Here is a 22,359-nt window from a genome sequence, read left to right on the forward strand (position 1 = left end):
AGCAGGACTGTACTGGTTCACAGCACAGGCTTGAAGCACAGCCCCAACATGCAGTAAGGGAGTGCTTCTATTTTTCTGGAATTTGTGGATTTCCCTCTTAACACTATTGAGTATTTTTGGATTAAACATGTGAACGAGGATGAGAAAAACAGTATAGAATTTACAAATATTTGTTTATAAACAAAAATCTAATGTTTCCTTCCAGATCATAAAAACCCTTAAGGTACTACAGGATTTGGATATATCACTGGGTATTCTAGTGGTAAGTGACCAGTACTACATTAAACTCTTCCATGGTGAATTACTGTGTAAATGTCAGAGGTCTGCAATCATAGAAGCAGTGAATTTGTTGCATTTTGTAATTTTGACTCTTAATCATGAGCTCTGTACAAGGAACTGTGGAGCCTTTTCCAAATGCCAGCTGGAAGCTGGGCATACAATTTGACAAACGCAGTATTATGCCAATAGTGATGGTTTTGAGCAGGAATCTGATCATATAGAAAAGACTTTGCTACTCAGGAGTGGTTTCTTGTCACTGTAAAACTGCTTTCAAGTCAACGCTTAAGACAAAACAAATATGGGTAAACCATTCTTAAGGTCAGTTGTCCAAATCTTCTGTCTTTTATTAGCAGCTCAAGGTTAATTTATTGCATTTAAAGAGCAGCCATCCCAAGTAAGGACACTTGTGACTTGTATCCTTATCCAAGCTGCACCTTATGAAATTTTATGTTAGAAATTTTCACACTGATCTACAAAACTTCTAGTAATTGTAAGCAATATGTCTGTATTTTCAGAAAAATAAAACTGTGGGTTTTGTGAGGGAGCTCTTTGAAGAGTGAGGGAGAAAAATATGGTAATTAACATGGTGGTTTGCCTATTCAGGCAAAAAGGCAGTTGCCTGCCTAAGCACAGGTAGACTTCTACTGGAATACAGCAATACTTATGTATTTTTATTGGAAAATAAAATAATCTTGTTTTTTAAAATGACAGAGGGCTTCTGCAGACAATTCTTGTTCCCAGAAAACTTGCATGTTTTACAGTGTGACAGACTTTGATGGAAGCCTTCAAGTCAAGTAGAGGAAAGAGATGTCTTACAGCTGAGGCCTCCACATATTTTTAACACATTTGAAAAACATAAACAGCTTTAGGACATAATTCCATCAAATTTCTTGCATCTATTTGCAATACACTGACCTACCAAACAAGAATTGCTCAAATTATATAGAAGCTAAATAGCCTTTAAGTGAATTTAAGGAAGTCCTTTCTAAGGTGTGAGCTGATTATGTGGGAATAGGACGTGTATGGCTCTTGCACAGACTTCACAAGAGTATCGTTTCACTAGTTAGCAAGAGCACTAACAGGGTGCTGCTAACCTAGTGAATTCCAGGTTTTGTATGCATTTTAAAAGTGAGAGTTTGTGAATCAGAGATACTTTGTGATAATACAAGATCAAAGAAGAATCACCTGTGATTGTGTGTGTGTATATATATATATATATATATATATATATACCGTCTGCAAGGTAGTTGTGCTTAGACAACATAAAACTCAGTAGGGCAACACTTAAAGGCACAATGGTAATGTGAAAATATTTGTAATGGGCAAAACCAGAAAATGTCAAGTTTCAAATGTCAAGTTTTGCTTTTTTCTTGTGGCCGAAACTGAGACTGACTTGAGTCATATGAACTCTACCTCTCTGACCACTCTACTCCATACAACTCCTGGTTGAGATGCATTTTAGATTATATGGCTGTCATATGTGCTCTCTAACGTGCTAAAATGTACCTGCACAAGCCTAAAGGGATTTTGAATTGATTAATTTAATTCACTGGAGCAGTGTGCATTTTGTTGACATAAGCATTAGAGCTAAGTGAAATTCCTGAAATATGTACATTTAACAGAGGAAAATTACTTCTCTTAGTTTTATTAAGACTGATTATAGATACCTACCTTTCTTCAGTTCTGTTTGCAATATAAAGAGTGTGTTTATATCTGTAGCTGCCATAAGAGTGCTCTGAGTAGTAGGCTAATGCTGTTTGTAGCAAGTTTAGGGAAGGTTTTATTTGGGATGTTAGTTGTGATTTATTCTGCCCATCTTTCTTGAACTATCTTCCACAGGAAACTGGCATAGGCAAAACAGTTAACAGTTTCAGGAAACATGCCACTGCTGGGAATGTAGCTAAAACCCTGGTAAAACAATGGAAAAAACTTATTCCTCCAGAAAATAAAAGGTAGGTGTGAGCTAACTTTTTTCTAAAAGTTAATTGTACTGTAGTGTAACTTTATAAAATACAGTTTGGAAAGCTTAGGAAGGTGTTTGGAATGACAAATATGCATAAGGACAAATGCATACACTGAATGGAAAAAATTAGTCTTTCTTTTATACAGTATTAGAAAACAAATCAGAGTGACCAGTACTGGTCACTTGGCCAGCCAGCACTCAGGCTTCTAGTGCTTTTTTCCACTGGCACAAGCCCAGCTGATGCAAGTAGGACTGAGCCAACGATGGGCGCTGCACTTCAGGGAAGTCAGAAGCTTGCTCTTTCTTCCCAGAGGTGGTGGTTAAATGGGGCAGTTGGTTGTATAGAGGGGCTCTCCTGTAATGTTCTTGTGGACTGTGGGGGGCTTCCAATATTGAAGGAGTTGTACTGAAGAGATGTGATTTCTTCTCAGAATGAAACAGCTGCCACTGCCATGGCTGGGCTGACTCTACTTTAGAAAGTTTGCAGGCCTTTGACAATCTGAGGCAGCTGAGCTGAGAAAGCCCAAGGTTTAGATTGACTAAATAATGCATTATAAATCTGAAGTTGTTCAAACAGGAAGGTGAATTACCAGAACCTGTGGTAAGCAAAGCATAAAGGCTAACCTGTGGTAATCTGTAAGACCTACACAGCATGCTGTGAGTTCTTTGTCTCCTAGTTATTTCAGGTACCATGTCTGTGTTATAAAGCATGCAGGGAAACTTGTGTAAAAAGTGGTATCCAACACATCATGAGCAAATAATGCTGTGCCAGGCATGTTTTCCTACTGATGGTTGTGTCCCTACTCCCCACTTGTCAGTTCTTGTTGCAGTACTTAGTGGTGCTGGACCCAAGAGCTGCTTCTCTGGGATCCTGTACTGATAAGGGAAGAATAAGAACACAGTTCTGGGTCTTGTAGAATTATGACATGTGGTGTGATTTAATGCTTTTAGTTTTACTAATAAAGGTAAAAGATTGATTGTTGAAGCATTTAGCATCAGATGTAGAATGGGATATGATGACTAAACTTTTTTATGTTGCAGTGGTCACAGAGGAAGAAAACAAAATACTGAAAAAGATGAGACAAAATCTTCTGTTTCCAAGGAGACTAAGCCTTCAGAGAAGTCCAAAGCATCTGTACTGGCCTCCAGAAGTTCCAATAGAACTCCCATTTCTAAAAAGTTGAATAAGCAGCATGCTTGTAGTAAAAAGACCCATCAAAGTAGAGATTCTGAGTCTCAAAATGAATGTGATAATAAGGAATGTAGCCATAGTGGTTCTAAGCATGCTTCCCTGGATACCAATCCTCAAGCTAAAGAAAGTGATTTCAAAGCGGGAACCTCCACAGACAGCAAAAAAAATTCAGGAAAGCAGTGTTCATCTGTAGCCAATAAAGATTTACCACCCCTGAAGGAAACTCCTAGTAAGGATGCTTCCAAACAGAGAAATCCTAAGCATGTGAAGAAACAAAACCAAAATTTTTTCATAAAAAGCAAAGCTGAATTATCTAGTGATGAGGAATTTGAGCCCCCTACTATGTCCTTCGAATCTTATCTTAATTATGATCAGGTTACCAAAAAAAGAAAGAGGAAGGCTTCTTCTAGAGTTGAACGGCCAAAGAAGTGCATTGAACAGAAGAACAGCTCATTACCACAAAACACTTCAAAGTTTTCTCATGCAAAAGAGGGAGAGGAAGATGTGAAAAAATGTGAGGGTGATCAATCAGAAACTCCCAGTAAAAAGGTAAACGGCTGCATGGTTGAGATAATAGCAAATAAACTGCAGATGAATAAATGGTTTGGACTGTCATTTTCAGTGAAATTCATCTGCAGTTATTTTAAGCAACTGATTGCATGGCTCTTACATATCACCTGGATTGCAATTGCCAGTAATTACAATAACTGGGGGGTGGGGGGAAATGATTGTTTATTGCACACTGGCAGTTTACAATCAACTTGTGTTGTATTTTTAGGATGATTCCCAATATGACAATAGTCTTTGATCCATATCAACTAATCTGCTTTTTGCCCACAAAGGAAAGGTACTTACCTTTGGAAAGACATCCTCGTCTTCCACTCTTGCCCAGCCTGGTTTGTGACTGTAGCAACTCTGTGTATAGCACAGTCGTTTTGTCAGGTGCTGTGGTTCTTTAGTAGTGAATGTTAAGGTCTGCAGTGGGACTGAACTTTCTTCTTTAATGCATTGAAGTAAACCACAGTATTGCATATAAAAATAGTTTAGACATGTTGGTAATGTGAACTGTCCTAGTCCCTTGAAGTGGATGAAGCTCAAGTAGTTCCTTTGAGCCAAGGTAGAGCTAAACATGTGTATTAATTAGACCTTTTAAATGAAGCCCTCTTCTACACTGGGAATTAGAGGTCTCTTCAGTCTTTTATCTTTACTGTGATGTGAAAGCTCCAGGCTTTATTGTGGAACATCTGCAATCTGAATGTGGTATCTTTTGTCCTAAATGGAGAAATACTAATGTAGAGGCTTGTACTCTAGTGTAAACTGAGGAAAAATCTTGGATGTTCAAGAAGCTGTGAAAAGTTATTAAAGATACTGAAATGAAGTTCAGGAGATGCAAGTTTTGGGCTGTAATGCCTGTCTTACAATTGGAGGACACCTCAGACCCAATTTAGGTGTTGCACAAAGTGCTGAGCATTTACAGGGACCTGCACTTACCAGACTGCTGCATTTTAAAATCTCTTTTTAAGGGGTTGTCTGTGAAAATTTTAGATTAAATGACTTATCCAGCACAATACAGGTGACTTTATAGGACCAGGTGTAAAGCTGTTTCTTGTCTTTCAGGGTGGCGTTTTGTTTCCCTTTTAACACTTAATTGTGGTTTTGTCATCTTGCAGTTCTGTCTCATTCATTGCATGCCTCTAACCTCAATAGTGATTTATTGGAAAGCTTGTTAGCTGAACACATCTGTGCTGCTCTTTAATCTCTTTTTATGCACTGATTGCAGATATCCCACTAAGTTCCTTTTGTGATGTAGTCTTGGTAAGTAGAGTATGAAAGGGTACACTGCAAAGTAATCCAGTGAGTAAATTTTAGTGCAGAAAAGCAGTAATTCTAATTATCCTAGTTAACTCTGGGGTTTGCTTAAGGGTTTTTTTTGTAGCTTACTTTAAGCCTCAGTAAACCCAAATTTGTAATGTTGAAGCAATGTTTCCTTGACTGTGCACAGGCCAAGATGGCATCCCTCCAAGATCTTCTTAATACTCCACTGCCTAAATTTCTGACAGGCATCTCAATCTCATCTCCCCCATATGCTGCAGACTTTAAAGGTAAGTAGTATGCAAGGCTGATAAATGTGAAATAGTGCAGGTGTTTACAGCTCTGTGTAGAGACGTCTTTATTCCTTTTCCTAATAAACTATATTAGCTCATCTGTCCATGGAAAAGAAATGCCTCACCTTCACTTCCTCTTCTGCAGAAATCATGCTGAAGCCCAAGGGAGTTAAAATGCTTCCCTCTTATGGTTTGTTGAATAAAGAAATACTGTGGAAAGTTACCACAGATGTAGAGAAGGCATAGATCAGGTGGTAGTTCTACAGGCTCTGTGTATCTTTACTCCTGCCAATACCTGATAACCTCAGTAGAAACTATCTTGGGTGAAACAAATACAGGAAGCACTGGGTCTGGCTTCAGCATAGGAACTTGCGAGCACCTTTATATGTAGGTGGCATGAAGTGCCAGTGGTTCCCCTAGCAGTTCTTCTGAGGTTTTAGTGGTTTCATATCACTCTGGTGTTGAAACATCACTCCTATTGCAGCTTCTGGCTTCTCTAGGATAACTTGGAAGGATCAATAATGTGCTGTAGACTGGAAACAGAATAATCTAGCTGTTTATACAGCTCATGTAGACCTGGGCTAAATAATGTAAGGCTGGTTTGAGTTGGTGCACCTCACTTGCAATGTACATGTTGCCTTGGTGTTAGGTGATGATGAATGGACTTGTGTAACTTACAATACATGTAAGGGTCCCAAACTGCAATGCAGTAACTTTGTATTTTAAGAAAAATTAATATACATCTGTACTACCATCTGTGTTTCTCTCAAAGCTGAATGTTTTAAAGCACTGTAAAATGTCAGGAGGTAAAGGAAACCCTGCCTGATGTTTTGTTTGCAGCTTCCCTAGCACCTGCTGTAGAAGCACCCCAGCAAGTCAGTGAGACAGTTCAATTCACGGGACGGAGACTGAACTCGAAAATGCAAGTTTACTCTGGCTCGAAAACAGTCTGTCTTTCAAAGATGCTTACACTGTATGAACAGTGCATCCGTGTGCTTCAAAATAATATTGATTGTAAGTACTTCAAGGGATTTGTAGCAGCCTGTGCCTGAAAGTGTATCAGACTTCTTTTTTTTGCCATGCCAGCAACTGACCTACTAAAAGATATTGCCCCTCCCTACAAATGGTGACTCAGAGCAGATTGAAAGGCACTTAAAAAAAATAAAAAGCATATGGCTGTGCTAAAATGTAGTTTTGTTTTGAAAGCTTACCTTTTTTTTAAAGTTGCAATTTTAATTAAAATATAATGTCCTATAAATTATAAACCAAAAAACCTGCTAATTTTTCCTCCTTCCAAGATGTTTGTTTACATAAATTAGAATCAGTGATAAAGGAATTTTTTTATTCCCGTGCATAGGCAGAGAGGGGAGTGATGCCCATCAGTAAAGATGGGGCAGTAGCTATTCAAAGATGCTTTCTCCATCCTGAAATATAACTGCCAGTCAGCAGGGAACTGCTGGTTAATCAGTATTTTCATAGCCTGACTTCAAAAAGTGTTCTGTTAGTGCTTGCTAAAATTAACTTGTATTTTTCTTTTTAAACTGTTTGGTGCATGGTGTTACCCACTGAGTAAAATAAATGAGATACTGAAAGTACTGTCCTCTTTTGTAGCGCTACATGAAGTAGGAGGTGTGCCCTTTGAAATTCTTGAGCCTGTGCTAACACGTTGCACACCAGAGCAGTTGTTTCGAATAGAGGAATGTAATCCGGTAAATTCTGTCTTGTTAAATTCAGAGAACCGTGGAGGGCGTGAGGCATCTGTTTCTGCCTTCCTTGCACCCTTTCTGATAAAGATTCTCCATGGGTTACACTTGTTTTCTCTCTTGCATATTTGTTTCTTAGAATTCAGCTGTCATTATCAAGCCTCCCTTTCTCAAGTGTCAGGATTTAATGCATTTGGGAGAATTATTACTGATGAGTAAGTGAAAGCCAGTGTGGGTAGAAAAGTATTTATTTTTTCTAAAGACAAGAGGGAAAAAACAACAACAACAAAAAAAACCCCAACACCACAGTATTTACCACTGAAATAACTGGGAAAGTCATAATAGAAGCAACTGTTTTCAAGTTACAAACTGCTAAGGCTGCAAAGCATGCCAATCAGGAAGTATCTGGGGTGAGATTTCATGTGTGGTAGATTTCTTATCTACACTGTTAGGACTTCAGCTCCATGGTGCATTTGGACGTTGAGTTGCTGAGTGTGTAGTGATTTGTAGTGCAAGTTGGCTGTTCCTCTCTATGCCTAAAGCTGAGAGCTGGTGTGGCCTGAGCCTGTGCTGGAAACGCAAGTCTATCCTGTAAGCACAGCTTGTTAACTCGAACATCATAGAATCATAGAATGGTTTGGGTTGGAAGGGACCTTAAGGATCATCTAGTTCCAACCCCCCTGCCATCAGCAGGGACACCTTCCACTAGACCAGGCTGCTCAAAGCCTCATCCAACCTGGCCTTAAACACTTCCAGGGAGGGGGCATCCACAACTTCCTTGGGCAACCTGTTCCAGTGTCTCACCACCCTCACAGTGAAGAATTTCTTCCTAATATCTAATCCAAACCTGCCCTCTTTCAGTTTAAACCCATTTCCCCTTGTTCTGTCATTAACTGCCCTTGTCCCTCCCCAGCCTTCCTGGAGCCCCTTCAGGTACTGGAAGGCCGCTATAAGATCTCCCCAGAGCCTTCTCTTTTCCAGGCTGAACAGCCCCAACTCTTTCAGCCTGTCCTCATAGGAGAGGTACTCCAGCCCTTGAATCATCCTGGTGGCCTCCTCTGGTCTTGTTCTAGCTGCTAAACATAGAGCCCTGCTGTTTGCAGCTGTGTGATTTCTAGACTGAAGTCAGTAGCTCTGTATGGTGTTGCTGCAGTCCATGTTGGGGGTACCTGTGACAGCACGTGTGGTGGGATTTCTTCTGCACCTTTCTCCACCAGGGGATTGGGCTTTGTCTAGAGGCTCAGCTAACAGGTACACTTGAAAATGCTATTTTTAAATCCTTGATTTAAAGTATCTCATGTTCAATTTAGACATTTACAGAAGAGTCTGACCACTTGTGGAAGAAACACTGCCAGAGAGATTTTAAAAATGAGAGCCTCCTGGAATATGAGTCTTGGCGTGAAATGTACTTGAGGCTGTTTAATCAGAGAGAAGAAAAGCTGAAGATGCTTACAAAAAATATTCTTTCAGCTCAGTCTGAGAAACCGAAAGGTAAAATCTGTGGTTAGCTTTTCCATGTACAAAACCCAATCTCTTCTGCTATTCTTGACACTTAATATGTAGAGTTTAGTGATTTGTTTGCACTGAGCACTGACACTGTAGCTCTAGGAGAAGTCATCAAGAAAGAACATGGTTCCTTTTAATTTAGAAGTTGCTTAAAAAATAAATACATGCATGAATACAGTACATTAATGGATAATACTTGCAGCATACAGTAGGCAAATCTTACCTTACTGGTTAGACTGAAGATTCTAAGCAACAATGCAAAGAGTACAAATTTAATTCCAAATTAAGGAACACTGTATGCAGTCTCTATGTGGTTTGCCATGGTTACTTCTTTGCTACCAGATTCTGCTTTTCTGAATTATATTTTTTCTCCAATTTAAACCTACAAATTGCCACACAACCATATTATCAACTGAGCTTTGAATATAAAGGGCAAAAAAATGTTGTATATCCTCTGCTTCTTGCTTCTGTATTAGGCAGGCAAGTAAAAATGGCTTATGTGACCAGCGCAGCAAAACCACCCAGGAACATTCGCCGACAACAAGAAATCCATGGGACAGCAGGGCCTGTCACCCAACTTCATCCCATAGAGAAGTGCAAGTAAGCATTCTCTACAATGTTTTTAATTTGAGTTTTGATGTCTTTGTCAGTGCAAAAGCTTGCTGGTAAAATATTTTTGAAGTTCTAAATGGTGCTGTACACAGCACTTTCCTTTTTTAAGCAGCTAGTGGCTAGAAACTACCTTGCCTTCTAAGTCCTGCGTGCTCCTCTGCTGCGTACCCATCGTCATGGCACGTTTCTCCAAAGTGTCAGTGTTGAGGTCACCCTCCCAGCTGCAGAGTGAGTGGACACTGTTGTTTTTCTCCGGATTACACTAATGCCACTTGACATTCTGAGGAGATTCCAGTGTTGATATTTTGTGTTTATAAACCTGCCTAGTAGCCTCCTGTGTTCCGCTTTTGTAGAAATCACAGTCAGCTTTCTGGAGTAATAGAGCTGACTAGAGCAAATCTCAGGAACTTCTAATACTCTTGATGGTGCATTTCTGCTTTGGCAGCTTGAAGGAGTATCTGGAACAGTCATCCTGTAGCAGTAGCCAATGCTAATCACTGGAGGAACAGAAAACTGGGATTCCACAAATGTTTCTGTTGTACAGCACAAAGCCAAGTTTTCATTGTGACGTCTTAGTTCAGATTAGTTCAACAGCCATGAGAACCAAAGCTGATATGTGATGTTTGTTCCACTGTTCCTTCCAGCCAGGGAGATAAACCTGCTGTAGCACCAGCTTCTATCTCTCCTTCCCCTCTCAGCTATGTGGAGATCAGCTATGTGGAGATCAACTGCTGGTTTTTATTGTTTGAATATCTGTTCTTGTCTGAAAGAAAAATCATCAGTTTGATTCAGAAGCACCCTATGGGTTGATGAGTCCATGTGCCAGCAGCTGGACTGTAAAAGCTGTGGAGAATATTCATACTGCCTGAACGTGGGTATGTCAGGCTCTCACCTGAGCGAGGGTCATACCTCACTCTGCTGTGGTGGCCGGTGATCGTGGTGCCCACTCTTGTACCCATTGCCTGTCGTTGTTCCCATGTTGGCATAAATGCTCTTCAATCAGCTCTCTCAAAATTATCCCTTTTGGGCAATGGCAGGTGGAACATTTTTTTCATTAATCTGAATTAGGGAACAGTTGTGCAGGTTGACAAATATGTGAGTGGATAGTGACAGGTATCTGGGAACAGGGAGGATAAAGCTGAAGCTGTTGCAGGTGTGATGTTCAGCTGTACTGTCAGTCTTGCAGGTCGGGAGAGTCGTTTTAAGTTGTTTCTGTTACAACGCTGCAGTGCCTGCAGCTGTGCTGGGTACTTGTTCGGTCTTAGGCACATGAAATAGATAACTGAACTGACCTGGGTTTATTGGGGAGGGTAAAACTCCTAGAAAACCGTGGGAAAGTGTGTTTTTTGTGAATTTCAGGAGCTTGACTTAGCTGAGCAGCCTTGATTTACTGCTCAAGATGGTGGTGGTGTGGGGCATGAATGACAGGCTGGATGTAGGAACTTCTTAAAATCAGTTTTTACACCAAATACGATGTTTTCATAGCTGCACCTTTAGCTGATGAAATTAGGAAACTTGTTTCCACACTGCTGCTGTTTTCAACGAAAATGTCTCCCACCAAGGCAGTAGCTTAAGGCACTTTGAGCTAGACTTTTGTTTTCAGTTGCCCTGTGGGAGGTTGTATCTGTGTTGTGACAGACCAGCCTTCCAGTTAGGTACTTCAAGTACAGTAGTGCAAATGTCCTTTCTGCTCCAGTAATCTCTGGGCCAGTAGCTGAATGATGTACTCAAAGCCCTGAATGTTTTTTGGTTTGTTGGGTTTTTTGTTGTTCCCCTCCCCCCCCCCAGCATGATAAATTAGGAAGAACTGCTGTTGTGTGAAAGAAACTGTAAGAGGGTTGTTGCTTTGCATTCTTGAGAAACAAGAGTTTGTTTAGGCACAATGAGTTCAACTTAATTGCTTTGACCGTGTTCTCTGAAAACCTCTTGGTTTTGCAAGTTGTGGAATTGGTACAGCTGAAATCTTCACTCAAGAACCTGGTCCTGCAGGAACTAAAGAGGTCCTGTGGCAGATGTGCAGATCCCCAGCAGGCTGCTGCTTGCAGTTCAGCGTGCAGCAGTGTGCCATAACTGGCAGCGGACGTCAGTGACTGGCTCCGAGTCGTATAAGGCTGCCCAGATTGATGGCATCGTGCTGACACTTTAACGCTGTGTTGGACATTCCTACTTTAAAACAAAAACAAACAAACAAAAAAACCCAAAAAGCAAACAAACAAAAAACCAGAAAGGAAAGCTTGTGTAAATTTGCCCTCGTTTTCTGTCAGAGAGCTAGTTAGCAGTTCAGCTGTGTTCAAAGAGGAAAACAAACATTGAAGAGCAAACCACAGCACAGGGCATTATGAATCACAATGGTATTGCTAAACATTTTGATCTGTTACAAGTTTTGATAATTTAATTTTAAAGACAAGTAAGATACATCAATTCTAATAAATGGCAAATTAGTGCAAGAATAGAAATGGACTAAATGACCACCTGAGATCCCTTTTAACCTGAATTATTCTATAATTTTTAAATGTATAAAGTCTTAAATGTTTGTGATAAGTTTGTTTTGTTTTTTTTTTTTCCCCACATGAGCCAGAGTAAATAGTAGTTTGATATCAAATGCTAACTTTTTTCTTATTTCCTTGTTTATAAGAACAAGGATTCCAGAAAGCACAGACAGAAATAATATGTCATCAAATCTGATCCCTACTAGCAACAGTGGAAGCTCTAGCTCAAGCGTAATGACTCAAGATGGAAAGAAGCCTATCAAAAGTAAATGGGATTTCCTAAGATTATCAAGATAAATTTTTTTACTTGCTGTCTATTAATATATGCCTAATATTATGCTAATACCATTTTAAGTCATTAACAGCTGTAAATCTAACTGGTCTTTTTTTTCTGTTGTAATTGAAGAAATTGCACCAATCATGAGGAAAACTTTGAAAGCATTGAAGAGTAGAGCTGGACGACGGTAAAATGAAGCTGCATATTTGAAGCTTATGTGATTATTTGTATATCATGTTACAGCTAATGAAAATAATGTTAATGTAAACATTCTTCAAACTGCCTGAGTTATAGTTATGAAACATTGCAGAGGTGAATTATTTGCAATAAAAATTGAAACATCTGAGTCCTTTCATACTGCTGCTTTCTTATTCATGAATGAGGAAAACTGCATTGAAATGAGGTCAGTACACACAAATGACACATCAGTTTATATGGACTTCTGTAGATGCTGTCTTTATCATTTATGTACACGTTTGCATAGGCTTTTCATGGAAGCAGTTAAGCTGTGGGTATATTTTGCCAAGGTTAAAGTTACCTTGTAGAGGTTGCCACAAGGTGTACTTAGATATAGAGAGGTCTTGGCAACTCTTGCACAAAAAAGTTTTAGAAACTTAGTGTATTTGTTTCACTAAAGTTTTTCCTGTGGACACTTTTGTATGTTTGGGTTTTGTTTTTTGTTTTTTTTTAAAAAAAAAAACAGGATTTGGTTGGATTTTAGTTTTTCCTCTTCCAGAGATGGAAGACCTTATAAGACAGTCCTGGAGCTCAACTTCTGACCTGCTGGAAGTGGACTGCAAGACAACCTTACTTAGGACACCTCATGGTTTTCAGCCCTTTTACTTGACTTAGGCAATGAGCCTTTAAAGGAGAGGCAGGAGAAGTCAATGCTTAAATTTAAATTGCTTTTTAAAAGCAGGATTTATATATGCTAGGGTAATTGGGGCAGACCATGACAGTGAGTTAATGAAAAATCATGGGTTATTCAGGAGTAACATCTAGTTGGGACATTTTTTGTACAATAATTAACACTTGAGCTGCTGTTGTGTGGTACCATCTAAAGGCATTAAGTTCTTGTCTGGGCAATAGTATTTTGAGAACAAGCAGAGGGAGGGAAACAGAGAACGCCATCAGTTTGCCATGGTCATCTTGTAGAACTCATGCAGAATAATCCCTTTAAGTTTGGAGATGAGAGAAAGCTTGTGCTATACTCTGATCTACTGCTCACAGCCCCTGGTGAAGAGGCCTGGCTCACAACCTTGAATATGAACCTTTTGTGTTCAGTGTGAAAAAGCTATTTGGTCTTGAATAACTGTCCTTTCAAGAGCTGGGAACTGTTGCAGTTTGTAGTTTATCTATGAATGGATTTGCTTTTAAAATTAGATACTTTGTAATTATTTCATCTAAACCAGTTCACTTGCATGAGCTGTAAGTCTGACTTGGCCTTGAAGGCACGGCTTACAGATGGAGGGACTCTTTCTATAGACTGCACTCAGTAGCTGCCAGTAGGTCTTGCTTCTTCCTTTGTACTTCTATAGGATCTGGCATCTTAGAACTCCTCCTGAAGCACAGGGTAGGGGTAAGATCATGAAACCAGTTGATGTTTCTCACTCAAGACACCTTATCTGTGTCTTGGATAGGATGTCACCATCCTATAAATTTTCAGGTAGATCACAAAAATACTGCTACTAAAAATGGCTTTTACTTTCAGGTAACATAGTCACCCATACGTAACAGCTTGTGCAAATGCTCTGTTTATAGAGGTCAGCAAGTGAGCTACCATGTTGTGTTTTTTCTCCATGCATTAAAGTTGCACTAAAAAGAAAGAGATGAAAACAGGTGTGTGGACCTGGAAACTCTGTGGGGAGCTTTCTCTGTCTCCAGGATCAAAGCAAACATTGACTAGTAGGACAGGTAGTGCAGTGTCTGTCATACACATCTGTAAAGAAAGCTTCTGGGAGGAGCTGTTCAGGACTTACATCTGGCTGAATGGCCAGTGTACCACTCTTTGTCCATCAAACAGCTCTGGTCATCATATGGGTGGTAGTCAGTTGGTGGCAGAAGTTTAATTCAGCTGGTTTGACCTGGCTGAATGGCCAGCGTACCATCAATGTCCATCAGTGAGCTCTGGTCATCATATGGGTGGTAATCAATTGGTGGCAGAAGTTTAATTCAGCTGGTTTGTATCGAGTGTAGTATAAATTGTTCCTTTTTTTTTTTTTTTTTCCTAAATAACTTTTATTTGCTGTAGCTGTTGATGGTGTCCTTTTACATAAGAGAAGACAAAGCCATAACTGAGCCTTCTGTTGGGCTCTGGCACTAAAGAACACAGCTGTAACCGTTTGGAGCAGCTGTAGAGGACAGGAGTGTCCCCTTGGGAGTCTGAAGGATTAATAGTTGTTTTGACAGTAGACTTGCATTGTTAATTGAAGTAGGAGAGAACTTTTTCCTATCCTTGACACTGATGGTGGAGCTGTGTGGAGGGCAAATTTGTCTTCAAGATGAAGTGGCTTTCATTTCCTCTTCTCGCTTTCTCTCACTTCAAAGGCTATAGATGTATCTCTGGTAAGAGATATGTGGAAGGCAACCGTGGGATCAGATTGTCTTCCTGACAATTTCTACATTAACAAATACTGTAGACAAGCAAATCTCCTAACAATATAGTTGTTGATGCTACATACGCTTTAGGCTAGGGTTTTTCTTTCACTCCAGATGTGCTGTGGTGTGTTCCTGTGGACTGAATGCCCACCTGAGGCTGCAGTGTGTCAGGGGTGCTCTGGCAATGCATCTCTCAGCTCATTTGTGAGGAATTCTGCTTTTGTGGTTTGGCTTCATGACACAATTCCAAGCATACATGGAGGTAAATTCAAAGCTTACTTCAAAAGCATGTCCTTTTAATCTGAACTAGAACTCTAATGTAGGTACTTCTGCGGTCTCCTGCCTTCCATCCCTGTATGCAGTTACTCCAGTAAGGAGGAGTTCTTGCTAGGTCTTGACATCTGACATACGTAACAAGAGGTGGTATTGGAGTATATTGACCTGAGGCAGATCACTTTCCTTCTGGTGGATGCGTGGAAAGATTTTGGTTAGTTTTGTTACGTACGCCCAGGCTGGTTGCCACATCCCTCTTCCTGATAAATCCTGTATCTTCCTGTTGTGTATTTGACCTGTTTTGTGTTCTCTCTGACTGGCTCTGAGCTCTCTGGTGGAGTGCTGAGCCTGACTCAAGGCAGCTTGGAGGAAGAGACCTGTGATACTTCTCAGGTAAGTGGCTTTTTCACAGAAAGACTAAACATCCTGAGTGCACAATGGCCTTCTCTTCCTTGTGGAACACATTGCAGCTCCTCATCCTCCTGGAGTATCTCTGGAGCCTTTCCTCCCAGCAGCTCACCACTTTTTTCCTTCAGGTGATGAGCAAGTTCCATGTTAATTTCTGGCAAATTAAATAAGTAATGTGAGAAAAATATGGTCACAAAAGGAAAACCCTGCTGCTGTGGAAAAGGCCACAAATGGAGAATATTTATTTTCTTCTTGAACTGTCAGTTTCGTGCATAGAAACCACTTTCCACTTCCTGCCAGTGTTTGTTTCATAGCATTCAGGAACATTTTCCATCCTATTAGTGGTTGAGCTCAATAAGAAAGCTCGATCTGACTGCTATTCCACTTAAAAAAGGATCTATGATCTTGCCTTTTAAACAGTCCCTGTGGCAGGAGGAGAAAACATGGTTCTGAGGTGAAGCGTTCTTTCTTATGAAACCCTGCTCAGAAGGCATGTGAAGTTCCAGGAGCTGAGCTTTTCTTGGGGACCATGAAGATGTTGAAATGCTAGGTTAAGTACTGGGCCAAAGCCAGGAAGGGGTTTAAGGTTTGGCATGATCCTCCTGGAAGAATTTGGAGACCTCATTGCATACTGCTGTCGGTTGTTGCTGTTCCAAGGATGAGTGTTTGAGCTGCTGCCAGAGCAAGGCACAACTGGGATCCCTGTCAGCAGGGAGGATGTTACAGCTCTGAGTGTGGTGCTGTTGGCTGGCTGATGCCTGGGGATTTCTGAGGGTTTCTGATAGTCACAAGATAATCTCAGCCGAGGGAAAATAAATCTCTTCGCACAGTGTGAATCTCAGACTTGCCATCTGAAAGCTCAGGAAAATGTCTGCCAGGATTTACTGTGATGAAAAATGCTGATTGATGAGTAAGTAGACATTCCTAGATATACAGCTTTTGGGGGAGGAAAAAAAAAATCAAAACAAAACACCACCCAACCCAACAAAAATCAAAACAGCAAGGGAGGGTTGCCTGATTATTTTATTTGAGATCTTTGAGTGGGTGATTGAAGGACTTACTTAGATAGCCCTCTGTCTCCCCTTGCAGTCGCTCCTGCCACTGAGCAGAGGTTTCCCTCTTCCTGCAGAGCTGCCAAAAGCTGTGTCTACACCAGAATTCATCAAGATCTTTTTCCTGCAGTTGTAACTAGTAATTACCTCCAGAGGAACAAGTCTAGTTCTCTCCAGATTTGTAATGTCTGCTTGTGGCAAGCTTAATCCTACCAGGCAAAGGAGGCAGGAGAGGTAGCTTGAGAGAGTAGCTTGTTCTCCTGCTTCACCATCTATAGGAGAAATGGTCTTTTTCTTTCTTTTCTTACTTCTTTACAGGCCAAACATACTGTGGATTTTTTTTTTTTATTATTATTATTTTTTTTGCTATGTCAGTGATTCCCTGTGAGCAATTCTTCCCTCCAGCCCCCAAAGCATTTCCTTTCTGATCTGCCAAATCAATCGGGGGAAAGAATGGTGATGTGTCCTCACGGTCAATCAGATTTCATCCACTGTGGGGGCTGTGTTCAGCACTCCTTGGTGTGACCATTTGCCTTTGGTTTTCAACGGGTCTCTGCTTTAAGTACCGTTGTTTAGCACTGAAACTCTCCAGGAAGGTGCTGGAATCACTCTGCAGTTGTGCTGCTTGGCATGAGAATGGGAATAAATGATTTTTCCTCTTGCTTAATCAAAGTAACGTGCAGTGTACAGAAGTGTATCATCCTTCTCTCTCACAGTTTCTAGCAAACATTTTTAATGTGCTTTTTTAGTTTTCTTGTTTGCACGCTTGTGAGTTGCATCCTTACACAACTCTGGGATCTTGCCCCTTCCTCCGCTTCTTCATAGAGCTGAACTACGTTTTGTTCTGTGGTACAGTCTTTTCCTTTGGTTATGTGTCTTGGGTTGTTTTTAAAACTTCAACCTTAATCTTTAGCAAAAAGGGGCCTCTGTGCCTACACACATTTTAAAGACAGAATTGCAGCTTCTCAGAAGATAAATATAATTTATGGAGAGTGGGGATCTGAAACAACAAAAAACAGATGGGGGGGAAGGTAAAATCTGAATGTGCAAGGGAAGGTACTGATCCCGAAAGACTTAAGACTGTTTCTGCAGATGGGCATACAAAGTCAGTCCAAGTCTCTCACAGCTGGGAACCATAAAGATCAGGAGAAGGTATGTTCTCCAAGATGGAGCATCCTGGAATCTGAGATCTAATGGTCCTGTGCATTTAACCCTCCTCAACTTCCTCACCCATGTGGCCCCTGACAAAAATGATACCGAAACTGGAGCTTGGAATTGCCAGGATTGTAGAATAAAATACATCATGAGGTGTCACAGTTCTTCAGAAATGAAGCATCAAATATTCAGAAAATTATCAGATATTTTAAGGCATAGAAATCTACTTTCAGAATCCAAGTGTTTCTCTCAGATTCAGAAGAAGAAACTATTTGGGTCATGATAGTGCAGAGGGTTGGGGGTTTCCCACCCTCTCCCCCTCCCCCCAGACCGGGTGCTTACTGTGGGAAGTGCTGGTGGAAGCCTTCAGCAGCGTATGTTTTGAGAACTCTGTTTACAGAGAAGTTGCCTCTTCCTATCTCTGGTAACAGACCTAAAAATGGCACTTGCTCAGGGAGAGGGCTGAACAGCTCTGGAAAATCTTACATAGCTGTCCTCCTACAGAACTGCGAGTGGGTATCCAAGCAGTAGACAAAGCTCTTTACCACTTCTCCAGGCCCTAGCCTTAGTTTTTACAGAGTTGTTGAGGCTGCAGAAGAAGGGATGCTGCTTGCGGAAGCAGGAAAACAAGCTGCTAAGGCAGAAACAAAGAGGAGTGAGCTGCTGCTTGCCTTGAGAAGGAAGGAGTCTACCCTGCAAGAGGGGAGAAAGCTGCTGAGACCTGACTGGGAAGTGATATTCCCTCTTGTCAAGATTCTGACCAATCTGAGAGGAAAAAGTTGAAGCCTTGTCCTCCTAGCACCTTGCTTTGTGTATTTACCAAGTTTCTTTCACTAGACAAAGCACTTTCCCTATTTCTAGCTCTTCACAGCACTCGGGGAGCTCTCAGCTTTTCTCTCCCATGGATGTGCTGTAGCCAGTTCTCTGCAAAACACATTTTCACAGTTACCTTTGATGCACCGTTCAGTGCTTTCAGACCTTTCAGCCTGAAAGTTAGATAATTAGTCTGTCTGAAATTAGATAAACACTGAAGTGGTGTGTTAAAGTGTGACTTTTCAGAGCATTAGTATCATGCTGGAGCAGTGCTGACAGCTGAGTTCTGGGCTTAGGCATTTATAAAAGCAAGGAGAGAATGAAATAGTGTAGAGAAGTCGCGCACAAAACAGTTTCTTCAGGTTACCAGAAAGCATGACACCTGAGCTTGCTTCTGCAGCTGAGGCATGGACACCAGAGATCCTGAGCAGAGGTACCAATCTCTTTACCTTTACAGGGAAGGAGAAAAATACTCTTATCTGTCTCTGAAAATGCAAAATCAATATATTGGGGACCTTGTTATAACAAAGAGCTTTCTGCTCTGTGCCACAAGGTTTTATTGTGATCTGGGTGTTGATCACCACCCAATTAATCAACTGACATAATTTTATATGCCTTTCTTTGGTAAGGGGTCACTGCATCATGAGGAGGCTGACACCCTCCCTGACCTTTATTATCATAATAAAAATGATTCAGTGCTTTAAGAAGGGGAGAAACACATGAGGAAATAAGGGTTTATGTTGCCTCTTGGACTCCTCCATCTACTCTTCTCTTTAAACCTAATGAATCAGGGAAATGTGTATTTTCTGAAACCTGTTTTCCCAGTGACTATTTGGAGAACAAATCCTTTTAGAACAAGCAGAAACTAGAAATGCCAAAATATTGCTTTATTCTAGAAGTCTGAATAGATCCTTAATGGTCCTTTGAAGATGTTAAAAATTATCATGCTCAGAAAGGCACTGGTACCTAAGGAAGGAAGTGTCCCCAGTCTCTGCTAAATGTCTTTTCCAGAAGTCTCCCAACCTGGAGAGCTGCACTAAGCTGTACCTGTGTTTCCTCTGCTGTTTGGTACAGCAACACATTGTTCATTACTGAGAGCTCAAATCTCTTTGCCTTGCCTAACGAGAGGCTTGGGGAAGAGTTTCCTCAGGGAAACCTTGGAGTAGGTCTACTATGAAGTTATTTAATCTTTCAGTGTTATCAAAGCTTTCAACATGAAGATGACAGTATATCTTGTTTCTCTATAATCTGTATCAAGAGCTCTATGGAACAATGCATGCATAATGTACGAAGCATTTATCTCAGTTGTTTGAGTAAGACTGAGCTATATTTTGCCTATAAGTCAGTGTTAAACATTGAAAACACAGTATAATTTTCTCAAAATGATGGCACTTACAGCACAGAAAGGATTTTTCTCAGGATTTAGGGAAAAAAAAAACAAGGATGTGACAGACCGTGTTTTTGGTGCTGCTCTGACTAGCACAGTGGTTTATGTTCTTCTTAGTTCTTGGTAGTTAAAACTCACTGAGATCCTGAGCTTGTAGGGGACTAGACAACCATTCTTCCTGCCAGTTTTTTTCCTCCTTGCTCTGGAACAGGAAGCTTAATCTCTTATCCATCATTTATAGCAATTTGATGAATTATATTAAAAATAATGCCTTTCTTCTGGGGATGAATTATTGTAGTTCTTGGAGAGTGACAATTTCCCATGGTGCTGCTGTTCCCATAGGAGAGAAGATGCTTTTACTCGGGTGCTGGCCCTCCTCCTAGGTGCCCATCCGTTACCCTCTGCCTCCTCCTGGCAGTGCCTGGCTCCCACCTTGCTGTAGTTACCAGTGTGCTGCTGCTAGGGGAAGAGGAAGCTCTTACTTACAGGGGGACAGCAGCGGGCTGCCTTTTCCTTCCTGTGCTCTCAGGTACATCCTGCTTACCCAAGTTATTTGGCTTTTTTAAGGTTGTTACACTGTGGTTTCCAGGCAATGGAATTTGGCAGGAATTTTGACAGCAGAAAGATAATGGTGTCACCATGAGAGTGCAGTCCTGAGGGTGGTCAGGAGTGAGGTGAGTGCTGTGCGTCCCACCTCCTGCCCTTCTTGAAGCACGGCTCCAGTCCCTGCTCATCCATCCTTCCTGGTGGCTGCCCCATGGCCCAGGAGGGATTGTTACAGAGGGGTTCAAGTGCTGCAAGAAGTGGCTGTAAGAACTAGGTCCCTGTTTCCTCCCAAAGCTGGGTACAGTTTGACTCTGTAACTCCCTCAAGCAATTATGAAAATTATGGTTCGGGTCATTTCCTCTTAACAACCCTTTTCTGAGCACACTGGCATGCAGCTTAGAGAGGTTTTTTTTTCCTCCAGATGGATTCCAAACCACAAGCTTGAGCAACCTTAAAATTCAGATGAACGTCAGGCTAATCTCTAACTGTGAGATTAAAAATAATACGTTTTTTTTCTGTCTGTCATCCAAAATGCTAATGTAGCTGTTTGCCTTGCCAGCTCTCCCCGTAATGTCAAGTAAAGCAATTTTGGTTCTACCTCTTTTCTGCCCAAAGCCTGCTGGCGTTTCCAGCCTCTCCTCAGAAACAAAAGGCTCATTAACCCATGCCATGTCCTTACCCCTGCCCCACCACCTCCTCTGTCCACCCAGCTCTCTCAGTCTGTCTGGCTGTCCTTTTTATCACATCCCTTCCTCCTCCAGCTCCTGATACGATATGGCAATGCAACACCACATGAAGGATCATCTCCGCAAGACAAGATGCCCTAGTGTATGTTTTGCCTCCTTTTGTGTTGCACACACATGGCTTTTTCTCTCTCATTTTCAGGGGTGTCACCTTCATTCCCATGTTGAAACTGTTCCCTATTCTCCATCATGAATAATTTTATAAATATGTTTCTAGTGGTATTTTTCTTTTTCAAAGCACTCCTCGAGAAAGTTAAAGCTTCCTAGTTTCAGAGACGCAGCTGCTCCCTGTTAATTTATCCCAAAATAATCAGGATGTTCTCAACATGCTCAAAAATGAGGATGTGTTTGCTGTCTTCAAGTATTTGTTCATACTTTTTGGTCTGCTAAATTTGTTTTCTTCACGCTTTGACTTGCCAGTTTGTCGCTGAGTGTGAAACAGGTGCTTGTGTTCCTGAAAGCAGATGCTTCACTCACAGGCTTTGAAAGTTCAGTTTTGATGCCTGTGTTTGAAAATGGAACTTTTCAAAAAATGGAGCTTTCTCCATACCCAAAACCTGCCTTGCTCTTGGGTATTGCTCATCCACAGCTCAGTTTACAGCCTCACACGACGAGTGGGCTGTGTCTATTTTGAAGCGAGTAGATTAACATGCTGCCCTGTGTTTACCTAACTCTGGCTCCGATGCCTTTTGGCAGCTTTTTAAAAAGACTGTGGTGTTTTTTTTCCTTTTTCTTTTTTTTTTTTTTTTTTTTTTTTTTTTCTTTTCACAGAAGAAAAACTCTGTGCTATTTTATCTAGTGGAGACAAGATACTTCAGAGCAGCAGTAACTGTGCTGATCCCTATACAAGACCACACATGGCTCAAGTTGTCTGGAGGTCTGGTGGCCTCAGTGTAGCAGCCTACAGAACCAGAGATCAACATCTGAACTCACATCTTTAATCAGATGCCACTTCTTGTCCCTATTAAATAAGAGGAAGATTTGCTAGAGGGAAGACTTCCTTGAGTACCTTCCAAGAGCTCCATCATTTTACATCTGGGCTACATAAAATACATTCCCTTGTCACGTTGGCCCCTGGGGTACAGCCCAGCGGATGGCAGCATGGCCCTGGCAGGCAGCAAACCTCCAGATTTTCTTTGGGGTGAGTGAGCGATTCGCAGGAGTGTGCTGCTAATGGCCTGCCACTTCCCACTATGGAAAATTAAGTGCAAAAGGTTGAAGGAGACTGACACTGCTATCAAGATATGCCGCAGCACAT

At 41.1% G+C, this 22,359-nt stretch overlaps 1 protein-coding gene across 1 annotated transcript; it reads left to right on the top strand.

The window, feature by feature from the left end:
• Positions 1–205: 205 nt before the first annotated feature.
• Positions 206–12,399, top strand: ELOA (elongin A; the record flags this gene model as incomplete). Its single annotated transcript, XM_010174549.1, has 10 exons — positions 206–262; positions 2,119–2,231; positions 3,284–3,983; positions 5,437–5,536; positions 6,389–6,553; positions 7,151–7,248; positions 8,553–8,733; positions 9,225–9,348; positions 11,996–12,114; positions 12,256–12,399. Coding segments are annotated over 10 exons (1,719 nt in total), but the record flags the coding sequence as incomplete, so codon positions are not given.
• Between the last annotated feature and the right edge of the window lie 9,960 nt (positions 12,400–22,359).

This window comes from Antrostomus carolinensis, unplaced genomic scaffold, assembly GCF_000700745.2.
Source record: "Antrostomus carolinensis isolate BGI_N321 unplaced genomic scaffold, ASM70074v2 scaffold27038, whole genome shotgun sequence".
In the NCBI taxonomy this organism is placed as follows: domain Eukaryota; kingdom Metazoa; phylum Chordata; class Aves; order Caprimulgiformes; family Caprimulgidae; genus Antrostomus; species Antrostomus carolinensis.